The sequence below is a fragment of the Pollachius pollachius genome (genome assembly GCF_949987615.1).
Source record: "Pollachius pollachius genome assembly, chromosome: 4".
NCBI classification, from domain to species: Eukaryota; Metazoa; Chordata; class Actinopteri; order Gadiformes; family Gadidae; genus Pollachius; species Pollachius pollachius.
Window position 1 is genome coordinate 12,706,147 of NC_136937.1, and position 15,675 is coordinate 12,721,821.

The following is a 15,675-nucleotide window of genomic DNA, read 5'->3' on the forward strand; positions in this document are numbered from 1 at the left end:
GTTTGACTATTCTACATCCTGGTTCTCGACCAGAAGGTAAAGTCATAAGTGTGATAAAAATCTTCTGTTCCCGCAGTACTCTATGTGCAATGAACCTCTGATCGAACTCTCCAACCCCGGGGCCAGCAGTTCCTGGTTCTACCTGACCAGCGACGATGAGTTTATCATTAAGACAGTGCAGCACAAAGAGGCAGAGTTTCTGCAGAAACTGCTTCCCGGCTACTACATGGTGAGTCTCTCCCTGAAACACAAACACAGCTACTTGACATGTCACTGTCCGCTGAGGGAAATGATTTGCATGTCAGTAAAAGCCACATGGGCCGATGCAAAGCTAAAGTGAAGCACTTGCATGACACACTCCATAACACTACATAACCATTGCACCTCAGGTAACCATGGGCCTATATAGGTTTATACTGTGTCACAACATGTCGTCATTAGAAGCTGAGAATATATATATTAATGTGAATTTACACAGTTGTCAGCTAATTTGTTTAAATTACATCTTCAATACGTATTCAACAAAACCAAACCAACACATCAACGTATCCGTCCCTCCATCAGTCTAGAACCTGAGCTAACCAAACACATGGTTCTCTACATCAGTCTAGAACCTGAACTAACCAAACACATGGTTATCTAGATTAGTCTAGAACCTGAACTAACCAAACACATGGTTCTCTACATCAGTCCAGAACCTGAACTAACCAAACACATGGTTCTCTAGATCAGTCTAGAACCTGAACTAACTAAACACATGGTTCTCTCCATCAGTCTTGAACCTGAGCTAACCAAACACATGGTTCTCTAGATCAGTCTAGAACCTGAGCTAACCAAACAAATGGTTCTCTAGATCAGTCTAGAACCTGAAATAACCAATCACATGGTTCTCTGGATCAGTCTAGAACCTAAACTAACCAAACACGTGGTTCTCTACATCAGTCCAGAACCTGAACTAACCAAACACATGGTTCTCTATATCAGTCTAGAACCTAAACTAACCAAACACAAGGTTCTCTAGATCAGTCTAGAACCTGAACTAACCAAACACATGGTTCTCTATATCAGTCTAGAACCTAAACTAACCAAACACATGGTTCTCTAGATCAGTCTAGAACCTGAACTAACCAAACATATGGTTCTCTATATCAGTCTAGAACCTAAACTAACCAAACATGGTTCTCTAGATCAGTCTAGAACCTGAGCTAACCAAACACATGGTTCTCTAGATCAGCCTAGAACCTAAACTAGCCAAACACATGGTTCTCTACATCAGTCCAGAACCTGAGCTAACCAAACACATGGTTCTCTATATCAGTCTAGAACCTAAACTAACCAAACACATGGTTCTCTAGATCAGTCTAGAACCTGAACTAACCAAACACATGGTTCTCTATATCAGTCTAGAACCTAAACTAACCAAACACATGGTTCTCTAGATCAGTCTAGAACCTGAACTAACCAAACACATGGTTCTCTATATCAGTCTAGAACCTAAACTAACCAAACACATGGTTCTCTACATCAGTCCAGAACCTGAGCTAACCAAACACATGGTTCTCTACATCAGTCTAGAACCTGAACTAACCAAACACATGGTTATCTAGATCAGTCTAGAACCTGAACTAACCAAACACATGGTTCTCTACATCAGTCTAGAACCTGAACTAACCAAACACATGGTTCTCTCCATCAGTCTAGAACCTGAGCTAACCAAACACATGGTTCTCTAGATCAGTCTAGAAGCTGAACCAACTCAAAGCATGCGTCTCTAGATCAGTCTAGAACCTGAACCAACCAAAGGCATGCGTTTCTAAATCAGTCTAGAACCTGAACTAACTCAACGCATACTTCTCTATATCAGTCTAGAAGCTGAACTAACTCAAAGCATGCCACCGACCTAATCATTGCAGAACCTGAACCAGAACCCGAGGACGCTGCTCCCCAAGTTCTATGGCCTCTACTACATCAACTGCGGCGGGGTGAACGTCCGCGTGGTGGTCATGAACAACGTGCTCCCGTGCGCGCTCAAGATGAACTACAAGTACGACCTGAAGGGTTCCACGTACAAGCGCCGGGCCAACCGCAAGGAGAGATTGAAGTCCTCGCCCACCTTCAAGGACCTGGACTTCCAGGAGATGCACGAGGGCCTGCACTTTGACGCCGAGACTTACAACGCCCTGATGAAGACCCTGCAGAGGGACTGCCGGGTGAGTAGTTTGTCGCCCACTAGTTCGTGGGCCGACAGGAGAGGACAAACCCGGTTCACGGTAGCCCGGGTTATTGTCCAACACAATCCCCAAGAAAGCACACTGATTAGAAGGGGTCATAGGTCGCTGAAAATCTGCCGGTTACCAGCCAACTGGCGGTCTTTCAGTAGCAATCGTACACAAAAAATTAAAAAGTACAAAATAAAAAAAAAGAAATATCACAGATAAGTCAATGTGAGCTTCGACAATGGTGTCACTTAATTTTAAAAGGGAATTTTATGACAATTCAGCGCAATATATCAACACTGTGGTTATGATCCAGTGTAAACACATTCCACTGCCCGCCCCATCAATACATTGTTATGTAAGAGACATGTCTCTCAGGGACCTAACTATCGTCACGTATCTTTTGATTAAACAGTCCCCTCCGCCTCCAGGATAAGCGCCAGCACAGTAGAACACCTGACTCTTATTAACGGTCCTAACGAGCCTAGGAGCTGGATTGCGGTACAGTAAATACGCGGCTGTGCATGCCATGCCGTCTCGAAACATTATAAGCCTCCAGTTAGGTAACTGTTCGGATGTTAAAAGGCCCCTTTGTTCAGTGGGAGCCACCTCGTGACATCAGGTGTTTGTTCGGAGGGATTTACAGCTTGCGCCTTACTGTATGTGTATGGGTTTTGTACGCAAGGGGGGGGGTGGGCGGGGCGAATCCACCTTTATCGGAGGCCTTAATGGCTGTTTACCAAAGGCTTAGCGGAGGGCATTCTTCCCGTCGGTGTTTACATGGGTGATGAGATACCTTAGGCCCACATGCGCGGGTGTTGATATAGGATGGGAGGACTTGGGTAAACAGAATGCTTTACCCTCCCTGGCAGGTGTTAGAGAGCTTCAAGATCATGGACTACAGCCTGCTGCTGGGGGTCCACGTGCTGGACAAGAAGGTGGGGAGCAGAGGGGGCCGCGGGGACAGCCGTAGAGGCCAGAAGGTGCTATACTCCACGGCCCTGGAGTCCATCCAGGGGAACGCCAAGGACCCCGAGCCTGTGGTGGACGATGACACGTGAGGAGGGGGCTTTTATTGTGTAGTACCTTTCGCTCTGTTGCTGCTGGCTAAAGGTCGCTTTTTGACGTCATGACGTTCTGTGGCATATTGGGAGGTTAACCGCTTTTGTGAATGAGAGGATTATTTTCCAAGAGGATCATTGTTTGATTATTAAGACTTAGTTGTTGTTAATAGGCTTGGATTAGTTTGATCCTTAGACAGGTCAATTATTACAGCTGTTTAATTATTTTTGACGCAATTCATACCAAAAACAATACAGTTCCGGTCACTTTTACAAATACAGTTGACTTTCTTACAGAATGGGTGGAATTCCTGCAAAGCATAAAGATGAGAAATTGCTCATCTTCTTGGGGATCATTGATATCCTGCAGTCCTACAGGTAAGTTAAAATGTGCTCATAAATATCTGCTCATTCTGTTTCCTCGTTGGCCCATTTCCTTTTTGGGTGTTTCACCGTCATATTTCCAAGATTCCCCGATTGAATTAGACACTATGATAACATGTTTCCAGTTCCGCTTCAAGATTTTGTCTTGCTCTAATCTCCTACTCGGTAATCATACAATAGAAGCATGTCATGCCGGCAGTGGTACCTATTTCATGCACTCTAAACCCACGCACTATTGCACATGTGGGTTAACTCTAGTTAAAAATGCTGAAGGTAAGATTTAAGGGCTATTATTTGAGTGTAATGTGTTAGACTCCCTCAGCTATGATGGAGTGAACAGAATATCTGTTTCTAGTTGACCAAGCCTGTCTCTGTTTAAGTTACTTTAGATTCTAGGTTCACTTCTGACCAGATCAGGGTAGCTCTTTCTGATTGGCTCATTGATTCCATCTCTCCTGTCAACACTTGTCAATGACAGACAAACATAGGAGAGCATAGCAGAGATGGATGTTTTTATTGTTTAGTTTCAAACTTTTGCTCTGTTCTGCTCTGTTCTGCTCTCTCTTTACAACTCTCCAATGTTACCGACAGAACCATTTGTGTGTGAAGCAACAGTCTTGCCTCCAGGATGCATCACATGTCCCAGTCGAACAAGATATAAGGGCGGGACCAGGGTGACTGATCAACATTTGATTGACAGTGCCAGGAGCACTAAGAAGACGCTCTAGTGGTGTTAATAGTAATGGCCCTCATTTAATATCAGCAATGTATGAATGAATTTCAGTGGAAGTGGGTCCATTTATTGTTTTTTGTTGAGACAAACACTGCCCTCTACTGCTGCTGTGTGGTACTATATTGTTAAAAATAGTAACATAGTCGAACTTCCTGTCATTTTAGGTTCATCAAGAAAGTAGAGCACTCCTGGAAAGCTCTTGTCCACGATGGGGTAAGCAATCCTGTGTGTGTGTGTGTGTGTGTGTGTGTGTGTGTGTGTGTGTGTGTGTGTGTGTGTGTGTGTGTGTGTGTGTGTTTCTGAATAAGTGTGCACTTGTGTGTACGTGCGTTTTTGTTGAGTGCCATTTGATTCTGTGCATTTATTTTTGAGTGCAAGCTTCATTCTTGTGTCTTTGTTTATTTTCAGGATACAGTTTCCGTTCACAGGCCTAATTTTTATGCCGACCGATTCCTGAATTTCATGGGCACAACGGTGTTCAAGAAGATCAATGGTAAGAACTCCCACGTCATTAGTCCAAAATGCATCAAGACAAGCGACTACGGCACAGCTATTATAAAATGTATCATTTCAAGAAATGTTTTAATGGAACCAATTAAAGACACACTATGCTCATTGTTGTCAGTTGTTGTGCAATATCTGCCATATCAGTTTAGTATCTCAACCAGAGACTCAGCCCACAGGGTTTTATGTGAAGATGTTAGTTAAACAAACTCACCTGGGAAACTGCTGAAGCGCTTAAACACAGAAAGAAAAATACTTATGTGTTTCCTCTCTTTCTCATTCTCCCTCCCTCCCTCTCTCCCTCTCTCTCTCTCTCTCTCTCCCTCTCTCTCCCTCTCTCCCTCTCTCTATCTCTCTCTCTCTGTCTCTCCCTCTCTCTCTCTCTCTCTCTCTCTCTCCACACCCTCCCAGCCCTAAGGGGCTCCTCCTCCAAGAGGAAGCGAGGCTCCCTGTACGCGGCCAAGTCGGCCTCCCAGGAGGTGCTGTCCTCTCTCCGGCCAGGCGAGGAGAAGAGGACCCAAAGCATGGACCACCTGGATGGAAAAAGTTACGTGGAACGATTGTACGCGCTCTCATTCACACCCAGTAGTGTCACCTCAGAGGGATGGACAACAGGAAGAGTAGAGTAACCACAGGCCAATCACAGAGGGGCGGGGTCCGTCACACACTGCACCCAATATCGTGTCAAGAGAAAGCTGAAAGGTGCATCCATATTCATCTCAGAGTCCGCTAAAGAACTCAGTCTTTATAGGGGTGTGGTCAGAATCCCTGCTCCTCCACCCCCCCTCCCATCTCCTCGCTGTTTTGTGTACTTAGTACCTTCCTAAAGTCTGAAACGCAGTAGTTTCCTTATGCTGCATCGTCACTGTAGTGGGAGTGTATTGTAACTTGTCACCCGCTTGGCTATGTAGCCAGAAGGAACAAGGAAATCAATAGAGTCCGAATGATTTGAATTTGAATTTCAAATGCTTAATTTGCCCCTTGACAAGCTGTAATAACTTAATAAGAAGTAGGTTTCAGTTTTTGGTTGTCCATCACAAAGTAGGTGTATAGAGTATGTAGTTCATTTTAGCCCTTTGGTGGATACAGTTCTAACTGTCAGGTACAGCTGGATCACAGAGGACATGTAGTGCAGCCATGAGGAATAGAAAGATGAGCTGCTCTTTCCTAGTTTCCACCACCAAATATTCAAAAAGTCTCATTTGCAAATGTGTCCTACCAAATGTGTGCATATTATTGACTTAAAACTAAGTTTTTTGACTGACTTTGAGACCTTTTATTTAGAATTATTGTTATGTATAGCAAGATATACATCAATTATATTTGAATTAAAATAGAATGCAAAGCATAATCATGTTCAAACAAATCCTTGAAGAGGTCCATTGGTTTATTTGTGGTTTGTAAATGTGAGGCTGCAAATCAGGTCTCTCTTGAAAAAGAGCCTCAATGAGACTACAGCCTGCTGCTACAGCCTCAAAAAGGATTTGATATCAATAAGTAAGTTGGAAGTCCGCCTATTCACTGCCGGCTCTGTGTCCCCCTGAAGGCTTTAGCTCCTCCAACCAGCCAGACCTGGTCCCGAAGAGCAGCGACTTGGCCCACGTTTCCTTTGACCTGGACTGCCCCCGCGACGAGGAGCCCATATTCAGGTCCTTCCTCGGGTCTCTGGGTTTATAAAGTCAAGTATATTGGTACGGCCCTCTATGGCGACCATATTTAAGTCAAAGGTTAAGATTGTTCAGAAAATGAATATAAATTCAAATAAATGGTTACTCTGTGGTTAAGGCCAAATCCCAATACACGTCCCCCAAATATCTCCCAATTCCCTTCCTTAAATGTATAGCAGGGCGGGAAATAATTCCAGCCACAAATGCATTGGATAACAGCCTTTACTCTTTTCACAGCAGCCAATCAGATACAGAGCTGGACGTCTACTTGGTGAGAATAAATTTGGTGTGTCTGTGCAACTTCCCATTAATACAACGGAAATGTTCTGTCAAAACAGTGGGCTTACATTATGACAACAGACCATTCAATGTTAGTGTTTTATTATAACCTAGAGACACATAAGCAGGACAACAAATCCTATATCTGTACCTGCTGACGTACACAATATGCCAGCGAGAGCTCTTTTTAGAAAATAACCGATAATTATTCTTTCTTGTTTCGTTAGTGAGATTGGATGACCTCGCCTCCGCTGTGCCTCTCGAAGAAAAGTTCCTTTTTTATTTTCTTGACACACACAATGCAATAAGTGATCTTTTCTGCAGAAAAACAAAGTGACTTTGTGGCAAATCAGAGGCCGAGATTCTTTACATCTGTTTTTCTTTCTTGTTTTGTTCTACTTCAAGCAGGGTTCGGTCATATCACTGTTCAAATGCTACAAACTGCTTATAGATCTCAGAGGCTGGATCCCTTGAATATCTAAATATATTTATTAGATGGAACTACTGTAACTATTAATTATAAAGTCAATTTCAGCCACATTTGTTACTGCTTAAATGTGTCCTGTCTCAAATGAACTGTTGCAATACAGTTCTACATGTTTCCTCATTCATTCTCTTTTTTATCATGGACAATCTGCCTGCTATGTACTGTAGATTTACCCTGACCGTGTTACAACTTTCAGCACTGAATTTCCTTTTATTATCGGCTTGAGTCAATCATCCTGAGCAAGCAATGATCTTACTTAACATTTTACTCATTCATTGGAATGTATTTTACTGTGTGTGTGCGTGTGTGTGTGTGTGTGTCTGTGTGTGTCTGTGTGTGTGTGTGTGTGTGATTCAATATAAATGATATTGTAATATATAAATGCACATTGATGCATTGATTTAATCTTTGTATATATTGAAAAAATGGCTTAACGGTACAATTCATCCCCATTTCAATTCAGTGTGGCTGTAAAGTGTTTATTATTGTATCATAGAATAACTTTATTTGCTAAATAAATGCATACTTTATGTAGAAAACGAATGGTATTTGTGTGTCGAACTCTCTCAATTTGACGATCTTTCTTTGGTGTACCAACTTTAGTCACAGGGGGGCGCAAAAGTAAAAGGATATCACTGATGGCTCTGCTCTAGTAAAAATGTTTTATTATTATTATTATTATTATTATTATTATTATTATTATTATTATTATTATTATTATTATGTGTTAATTAGTGCGTGTGTGTATGTGCGCGCTAGTGTTATCCACAGTGTTATTTAACACTGATCAAAAATGAATACCAAAGAGGGATGATAGATCTACCTGGAGATATGTTATATTGTCAGGGCCACACAAACTGTGCCATTGTCATATTGCAAAAAGATTACGATGCATTTAGTTTATTGCATTGCATTCATTCGATTTATTAGTTTCTAATCGATGCGTGATTGAAAACAATACAATTTTTCTTAAGCTTTATTTGTCCTAAGTATTACTTGTTTGTGAGCCTCGTGGCGGTACTAAACATCTCTACGCTTGTGGATATGCACACATGAAAGTAGGCAAAAAGGACGCTTACTTAAGCCTGACACTACTCTAATTCGGAGGGTTAGTGTTCAAAAAGACTTCCTTCTAGACAAACACAGGCCTATATTTCCTTCAGCCAAGCCACAGGGTCTGTAGGTCTGTCCGGAACAGGTTCAACTAGTTTGACAACCATTGAAATTACACCCGAACCACTACGGTTGTTATCATCAAGAAAGAGAGAAAGATAAGGAATGCGGCAAATATGACTTTCTTTTGTCACAAACTTAATTACCTATTCATGATTGAATTAGACCTTAGCCGCATTAAAGGAAAGTGCGAAAAATATAATTATATCCGTCCATTCATGTGCCTTTATGTGTGGGATTAGCAGTTCATTGGATATGAGATTGAAGTTAGTCATAACAAAAAAAGAAAAAATCTTGGCCGACATTGCAGATGTTTGAGCAACGGATCTTTGAGTCATTGCCACAATAATCTGAAACTACGGGACACACCTGCAGCCAAGATCACGCCCACACCTGCTACAACCCGGAAACCAGAGAGCGCAATTTGACGAAAGGCAAAAGTAGCGCCAGTAAGTAACCTTTTTTGATCGCTTTTACATTATTTCAAACCCACAACACGTTAAAACGTACCAACTAATAATTAAGTACATGGGAAATCGGTCTAATGTCTTGTTATTGTCGAAAAAGTGAATATGCGTCTATAACCCTGGTCCATATATGGGCATTTACCGTAGCCTGTTGAGTTTACTGGCAGCAGGTGTTTAATGTTGTCGAGTTAAAAGTGAACAAAATGAGTCATTTTACAGGCCTACCCTGTTATTTTTCCACCACCAAGGCCAATATGTGTTCCTTGATTTGAAAACCTAACACGCCGATTTGAATTCGGTCAAGGCCTTGTTCCGTCGAGCCCCAGCGGCTGTCTGCTGTTGTTATCGAGGAGCTATAAGCCCTGTAGTCTCAGGTAGGCCCCGATACAAAGGGCTAAACGTTCTGCAATGTATATTTAACAACAGGTGAGTATTCCCATCGAAATGCTAAGTAATGTGTAATTTTGTGTAGGCTATAGCTATGCTTTAGCCTGAAAGATCAGCTCTGTTAATAATTAATCGGAACCGAATAGTGTAGCCTATACAATAGATTACACTGTAAATTAACTTTCAGCATTGGAGAAACTTCCAAACACACCATCTGTAAGTCAATTTTGCCGACGAGAATTGTATTTCGGTTTTGTAAATTACATTTTGCTTTTGATTTTAACAAACCAAAACCTGTTATTGTCAGATTACACCAGGGGTTATAATAACACCCCCTCCTCATAATGTCCCAGCGACTATAACAAAGTTATCTATTGAAGCATGACCGCTCTAAACTTTTTTTTAATGAAAACCTTACCTTACCCAACATCTAGCAATAAAACGGTAAATGATGTGATTCATTATCAGCGAAATGACACACCCATAACATGTAAAGGTACTTGCGACAGACCGATTTAGGAAGCTTATTCAAAATAGCCTTTACAATATAAATAACAACAAATATATTTTGTATTTCATTTACGCAGATTTAGTTAGGCACGGCCTAATTGTTTTGTGTGTTGGTGGTATCTAGATACTGAGAAGTTTTGATAATGCCACATGTTACAATGTACAGACACGCGAGATGTATGGATGGTCAAGACAACACTAATAGACAACGAACCCTTTATCCCATCCCTCCCCACCCGACATGACCCCAACCTCTGGGCATCAATTTGGAGAGTGGCATGTGTCTCCATCTGGCCAACGCATGCATGGCATCATGGGCGTTGCATAACGGACCCAGTAAGAGAGCAGTAGTTCATGTAATCAGTCAGCGACTTACAATGGGTCATGGATCTTTGCCATTACAATCAGGCAGTACAGTGCGATTCTCTCCAGTTCGATACTACTAATACTACTACTACTATTGCAGGAGCACTACAATGTTGCTATGCATGTGGCAGAAACAAACTGCTTGTGTAAATGTTAACACATTTAAGGCCCTTGATTAAGGGCTGAACACTCGCACCACCGTTTACTGCAAGTGGAAACAACGTAGGGTTGGGGTTCCTCTGCATATTTCCACTGTCTCAGAGTTCAGTGTCTTGCAACTGTTTTCCTGGCATTACACTGCACTGGTCATTAGGAATAGTTTGTTTTAAAAGTGGAACTCTTTTACAGGGAAAGTGTGGTTCTTTGTTTCTCCTGCACCAGGATGTTTAATCAAACTTTGTTCATTGAGGTTAGCCAATTTTATGACAGAAATTACAACAGTATCTACAGTTCAAAGCATAATGCATAAAAAAATGGGAACCTCATGTTAATCTTTGACACACACACACACACACACACACACACACACACACACACACACACACACACACACACACACACCTCTCTCTTTTCTTTACGGGTTGGCAAGTCAGAGCATGAGGCCTCTCGCGTATCCAAGCTTGTATGTTCGTACGGAGGTGTTGGATTAAGTAGTTGGGCCTGACTGCCTTCTGTTTCTACCCAGCGTCGTGGTAAACGCAGGCTTAGTGTCTTAAATGGGCATAAACGGGAGTAGAGGCATTCTATCGTGTCCCTGCGGACAGACAAGATATACAAGGCACAGATTAAGCCTCCCCCTCTTGTCCAATGTTGTTGTGGTTACCTAACATTTTAAAAATAGAGTTTTTCATGTCTGACCGGAGCCCGCTGCGCTTCCGCTTTTATTTGTCCTTCTGGAGAACCGAGGGATTTCTGCTCCCTGGCAGTGAAATCCCCAGCCCTTATGAACCCCCAGCACCCGACCCCCCGACGCCCTAATCCACACAGCCCTGCCGCTGGAGTATAAATCCCAACGGCAGCTTGCATCGCCCCACAGACCCATCATGGTGCCACGCAGATTATGATTTTATTGATGTGGCTCCTCACGGGACGTGGCAGCGTGCCGACCGATGGAGACAGGATACGAAATGACAAGATACAGACCTTTTAATCTGATCCCATAGGAGGTCGGTGGGTGGGAGGGGGGAGGGGGGGGGGGGGTTGTGTGTGTGTGTGTGTGTGTGTGTGCGCGCATATTTAATGTGGGTGGGTTTCCATGCAGCGGGTGAAGGAGAGGGGCACATGCACGGGTGTTAATGGTGGGAGGAAGCTAAGCTTGGATGTGGGATTACAGAAGGAAGGGGCCAGGGATGGGAGTAGAACGTGACGCGGACCAGCTTAGTACCACAATTATATACCGGTGGCTGCCACAGCACTGCTGGCGGGCGCAGCGTTTTCATCAGTGTAATGTCCACAGAGTCTCCCGGAATTATGTAAGAGACGTGCCGCCGTCCCTGCTCAGATCTGCCCACGGGCCAGGGGCTGTGACATGGCCACGGTTTGTCCTTCTCCCCATCCGTCGGCAACACAAAAGGACATCTGTCAGGAAGAGGAGGAGGCAGTGGCAGTGTAGGGCACCCGACCTGAAGGCATAGTGCAACCCTGGCTGCTGAGCATCAGAGCGGGCGCCAGGCCGTTGTGGAGCCAGTGCCGCCACAGCTTAACGGCGTCATGTCGGCGGAGGGAGGGGGTGGCGAGGGGCAGACTCTCAGAGCAGGGGATGAGGAGTGAAAGGGGAGCGTTGACGGAGCGGTGGCGGCCGTGGTTGGAGGAGGAGAGCTGTGTAGCGGTCGTGTCAGCTGGCCCCCGGGGACGAGTGGATGCCCTGCGGGCGTCGGGGCATGAGGAGCGGAAGGGCGCGGCCGTAGAGCGAGGCGCAGCCCGCGCGGGGAGGGAGGGGGGTAGTGGTAGGGGAAGATGAAGTTCAAGAAGTTCATCACCATCATGCAGGCGGCCATGGGGGTGGTCCCTCTGAACAAGCGGGAGCTCTTGCCACCCGGCCGGAAACTCTGGCGGCCCCAGGGGTAAGATGTTCCCGCGTCGCATGGGTTTGTTTGCATGCGCGTTTTGCACAGGGCGCCGTGCACACGTGCCGTGCCCGCCTTGTGCAGGCGCTTGCCTGGTGTGTAGCCGACGCTTTATTCAACATCGGCCGAGACTTTAAGCCGTAAGCTTGGAATGCATGCACATGGCTTGCTGATTTTTGACACGCCAGTGGGCGAGCCAATCAGCGCTGCTGCTGTAAGTAAAGTTGAACGCGGCCGTGCGTGTTTGTTTGAGGCGGGCGGTAGTGAAGTTTTGTTTTATTAGTTAGATGTATGTTGTAGATTACCATTTCAAACAAGTGATAGTATTTCAGGCTAGGTGGGAAGAAAGAAACCGAGCGATTGCATTCTGACAATGTAGTGATTTAACAGCGATTTCATACATGTATTGAAAAATGAAGTGACGACTTGAAGTTCAACATTGTATAAATAATCAGGGAAATAATACTTTTTCTCTTTTTCTCATACTACATATCTGCCCCGCCTAGTTTATCCTGTTTCTGACAAACATTTTGCCTACAGTTTAGTCTTTTATTTTTTTTCCCCCATGTTATTCCTTTTATTGTAAGGCATTTGAGGCTGTTCAGAGTAATCATTAGCAGAAGCCCATCATTGGACACAGAATCCTGCCGGCATTTGCCAAACTCCAGCTGCTTCTCCCGTTGTAAAATTGAACACAGCAAAACCCTATTTTCTGACTCCCTGCCACAAACGTTAAGTCAAAAAGAGGTTTTGGCTTAGCCACATGTCCCAACATGCTGTCAGCGATTGGGCTGGAGATGCAGCAATTCAAGTGACTGCAGATTATGGAATTATAGCAGGTACAACCAGCACTCCCCTGGGGTGACCTTGTCGTTCACAGTGAGGTCTACATGGTAGCCTGTTTATTTATGTAGCATCTGGCATACGCCTTGTGTGACTCTGTGTACCTGTTGGTCATTACCTCACCTCACATCTTCAGTACATGCCACAATACTGAGCTGGCCCGGGAAAGGAATGTGTGCTGATTGCTATCTGTAATCAATCTGGAAAGAAAGGACTCTTTATATCGCATGCTTGCACCTCTGTATACCCTGACTGAAAGGGTGTGCCTTTTTTCAAAGGAAAACCTACCCCGAGGCAGTTTGACTTGATTTCATAGTTAGGGTTAGCTCGACAGTTACTCTGAAGACCCAACGCGTGACCAACTAGAGAAGTCTGAGGCTCCGTCGATGTTGGGAACAGTGGCAGTGTTTGTGTAGCCCTGAGCAGGGAAATCTAGTAAAGAGCAGAAATCAACCAGTATTTCCCCAAACAAATCTCAATGGGGATCTCTTTCTTGCCTTGTTTCTCCTCCATTCATTCAGCAAGGGGGTGCTTTCATTTAGTTTTAGATTAAGGAGTGGCACACTTACACATAGTACTCTGTTGTTGTTCTAACCTTACCTATTATTGATTGCTCGAATATTCATTTTTACACTCCCAACATTTTGTAATATATCAAAAATCCCATTTTTGCTTCATGCATTAGTCTTACATGCAATACGTCTAACGATAAATTATTTGAGTTCATTTTTCAGATCATTTGTAAGGAACGCCATAAGCATCTGTCAGTTATTGGGAGGAAATGGGAAAAATGTCTTGCCTGTCATTGACAGGTGCATGAATGCAACACGTCAATGTAGGGAGGGAGGGAGCGGGGAGGGGGGGGGGGGGGGGGCAGAGATGGGAGGGAGGTTGTTATTTTGGGGTTGATTACTTTCATAATCCTGCTCTTTTCTGCTTTTTTTTTTTCTTCACTCTTTTCAACTAATGAATCGTACCTACAGCCTACACACTTATTGTAATCAAATTTTTTTTTGTTTTTCCAAACTGGAGGGATTTCTTGTTACCTATGTTTACTCCCTACAATATTTAATATAGTAATGTTCCTGGCAATACAGTGCCAGGAACCGAACGCCAGATCAGTTTATTCTTAGGCGAATGCTTAGTTGCACACTCTAATTGTAATGGAATGTTGTGAGTGCAGTAAGCATGTTACTGTTAATCTATCTTTAGACCTCCTTCTGATTCATCAGCATCTTGTTATTCCGAAATGAACGCTGATAGGTCTTTGTTACACATAGAACAGATACACTGTCAGTTTGTTTGGTAGAATGTAACAAACGTTACGAAGATTTACTCCGATGACAAGACATGAGAAGCAGCAGATTCTCGTCTCAGACTGTATTGTTGTTCGGAGCGATCAACGAGAACGTTCTAACTAATTCACCTTGAACCAGCGCTGGCCATTCTCCACTGTCTGCAGATGAAACCGGGGTTAAAAACCTGAGAGCCTGAGGAAGGAACTTCCTTGCCAAGTGTCGGTTTCCAAGAAAATACTGTTAGGGCCAGGGCTGTTTTGAGCCCGATAGTTATACTCAACCGCCTACAGATACGGCTTGAAGCCTTTAAGGGCTTCAAAAAAGTTATTTACTATTACACACATCAGTATATTGAGTTGTAAACATTGATCTGTTTCTTAATGACGGGGAGCCATACTGTACATTTATATCATAACATAACATGCTGGGGTACTCCACATTTCCGGGGTTCACGTCGCGGACTAACTTGTGTAGGTAGTGTAACTTTTTCAACACGTTGGTTCTTTCTTCCTCCAGGGAGCAGCAAGGCCCTGAGTCTCCACCCCGCTCCAGATCAGACCTCCTGACCTCCAGCCGCTCCTGGGACCGGTTCCACTGGACCAGAGAAGCACATTACCTGTACCTCCGTCGCCTCTCCTCCTCACGCAGTTACTCCGCCATTACCCAGGTAGGAGCCGCTCCGGGTCCATTTCGGAGTCGTCCTCCCTCTTTGGGCCTTCACCGCTGGTACCCCAGCCCGTGGCATCGGTGTGACATGCATAGGACTAGAGTGCAACCAGTGTTTTTTTTTTTTTTTACTTTGTTTATACATTTTGCGTGAAAGGACAATGACTGAAATGGGAGGCAAACAGAGTAATATGAAGCACTCATTTTCCATTGTTGAGATGAACCTGTTTCCCCATGAATTATTAGATGGTCAATCAGTCAACGAATCCCATCACAGAGATAGCAGGGCCCAAAGGGACGTCTAAAGTTGACAACGTGTTTTTCTTTAAGCCATAATGATCCGACTGGGATAAAAGCAACCAAATTGATAATCTATTCATTACTTAAAGGATTAATGCAAATAATGATCATTACATTTATGTTCTGTCTGATAACATGAAATAAACCTACACATTACATACAATCTGATGTTACAACCCCATTACCTTTCACACCAAATCAGAGGTAAATTGGGATTGAGTTAGTTCGTTTTTCCACATACGTGTAGATTCTTGTCACACCCCAAGGG

The 15,675-nt window shown here is 43.8% G+C and overlaps 2 protein-coding genes across 3 annotated transcripts in view; both read left to right on the forward strand.

The window, feature by feature from the left end:
- LOC307075183 (phosphatidylinositol 4-phosphate 5-kinase type-1 beta-like) overlaps positions 1–7,874 on the forward strand; it is a gene marked incomplete at its 5' end in the record, with an annotated part of 8,224 nt that extends 350 nt beyond the window's left edge. Inside the window, 10 exons of the mRNA XM_079735689.1 lie at positions 77–229; positions 1,914–2,210; positions 3,089–3,273; positions 3,575–3,655; positions 4,559–4,607; positions 4,803–4,887; positions 5,310–5,444; positions 6,445–6,547; positions 6,803–6,836; positions 7,072–7,874. Coding sequence (XP_079591815.1) covers positions 77–229; positions 1,914–2,210; positions 3,089–3,273; positions 3,575–3,655; positions 4,559–4,607; positions 4,803–4,887; positions 5,310–5,444; positions 6,445–6,547; positions 6,803–6,836; positions 7,072–7,074 — 1,125 coding nt within the window. The 3' untranslated portion in view covers positions 7,075–7,874. The remainder of the gene's footprint in view (positions 1–76; positions 230–1,913; positions 2,211–3,088; positions 3,274–3,574; positions 3,656–4,558; positions 4,608–4,802; positions 4,888–5,309; positions 5,445–6,444; positions 6,548–6,802; positions 6,837–7,071) is intronic.
- A 988-nt stretch (positions 7,875–8,862) lies between these two features.
- tjp2a (tight junction protein 2a (zona occludens 2)) overlaps positions 8,863–15,675 on the forward strand; it is a 35,877-nt gene continuing 29,064 nt past the window's right edge. Inside the window, exons 1-2 of one of the 2 annotated variants that reach the window (XM_079735016.1) lie at positions 8,863–8,953; positions 14,958–15,108. The gene's annotated coding sequence lies outside the window, so the exon portion shown is untranslated. Of the gene's footprint in view, positions 8,954–14,957; positions 15,109–15,675 lie in introns of those variants that run through there. The other variant, XM_079735018.1, reaches the window with a different exon arrangement.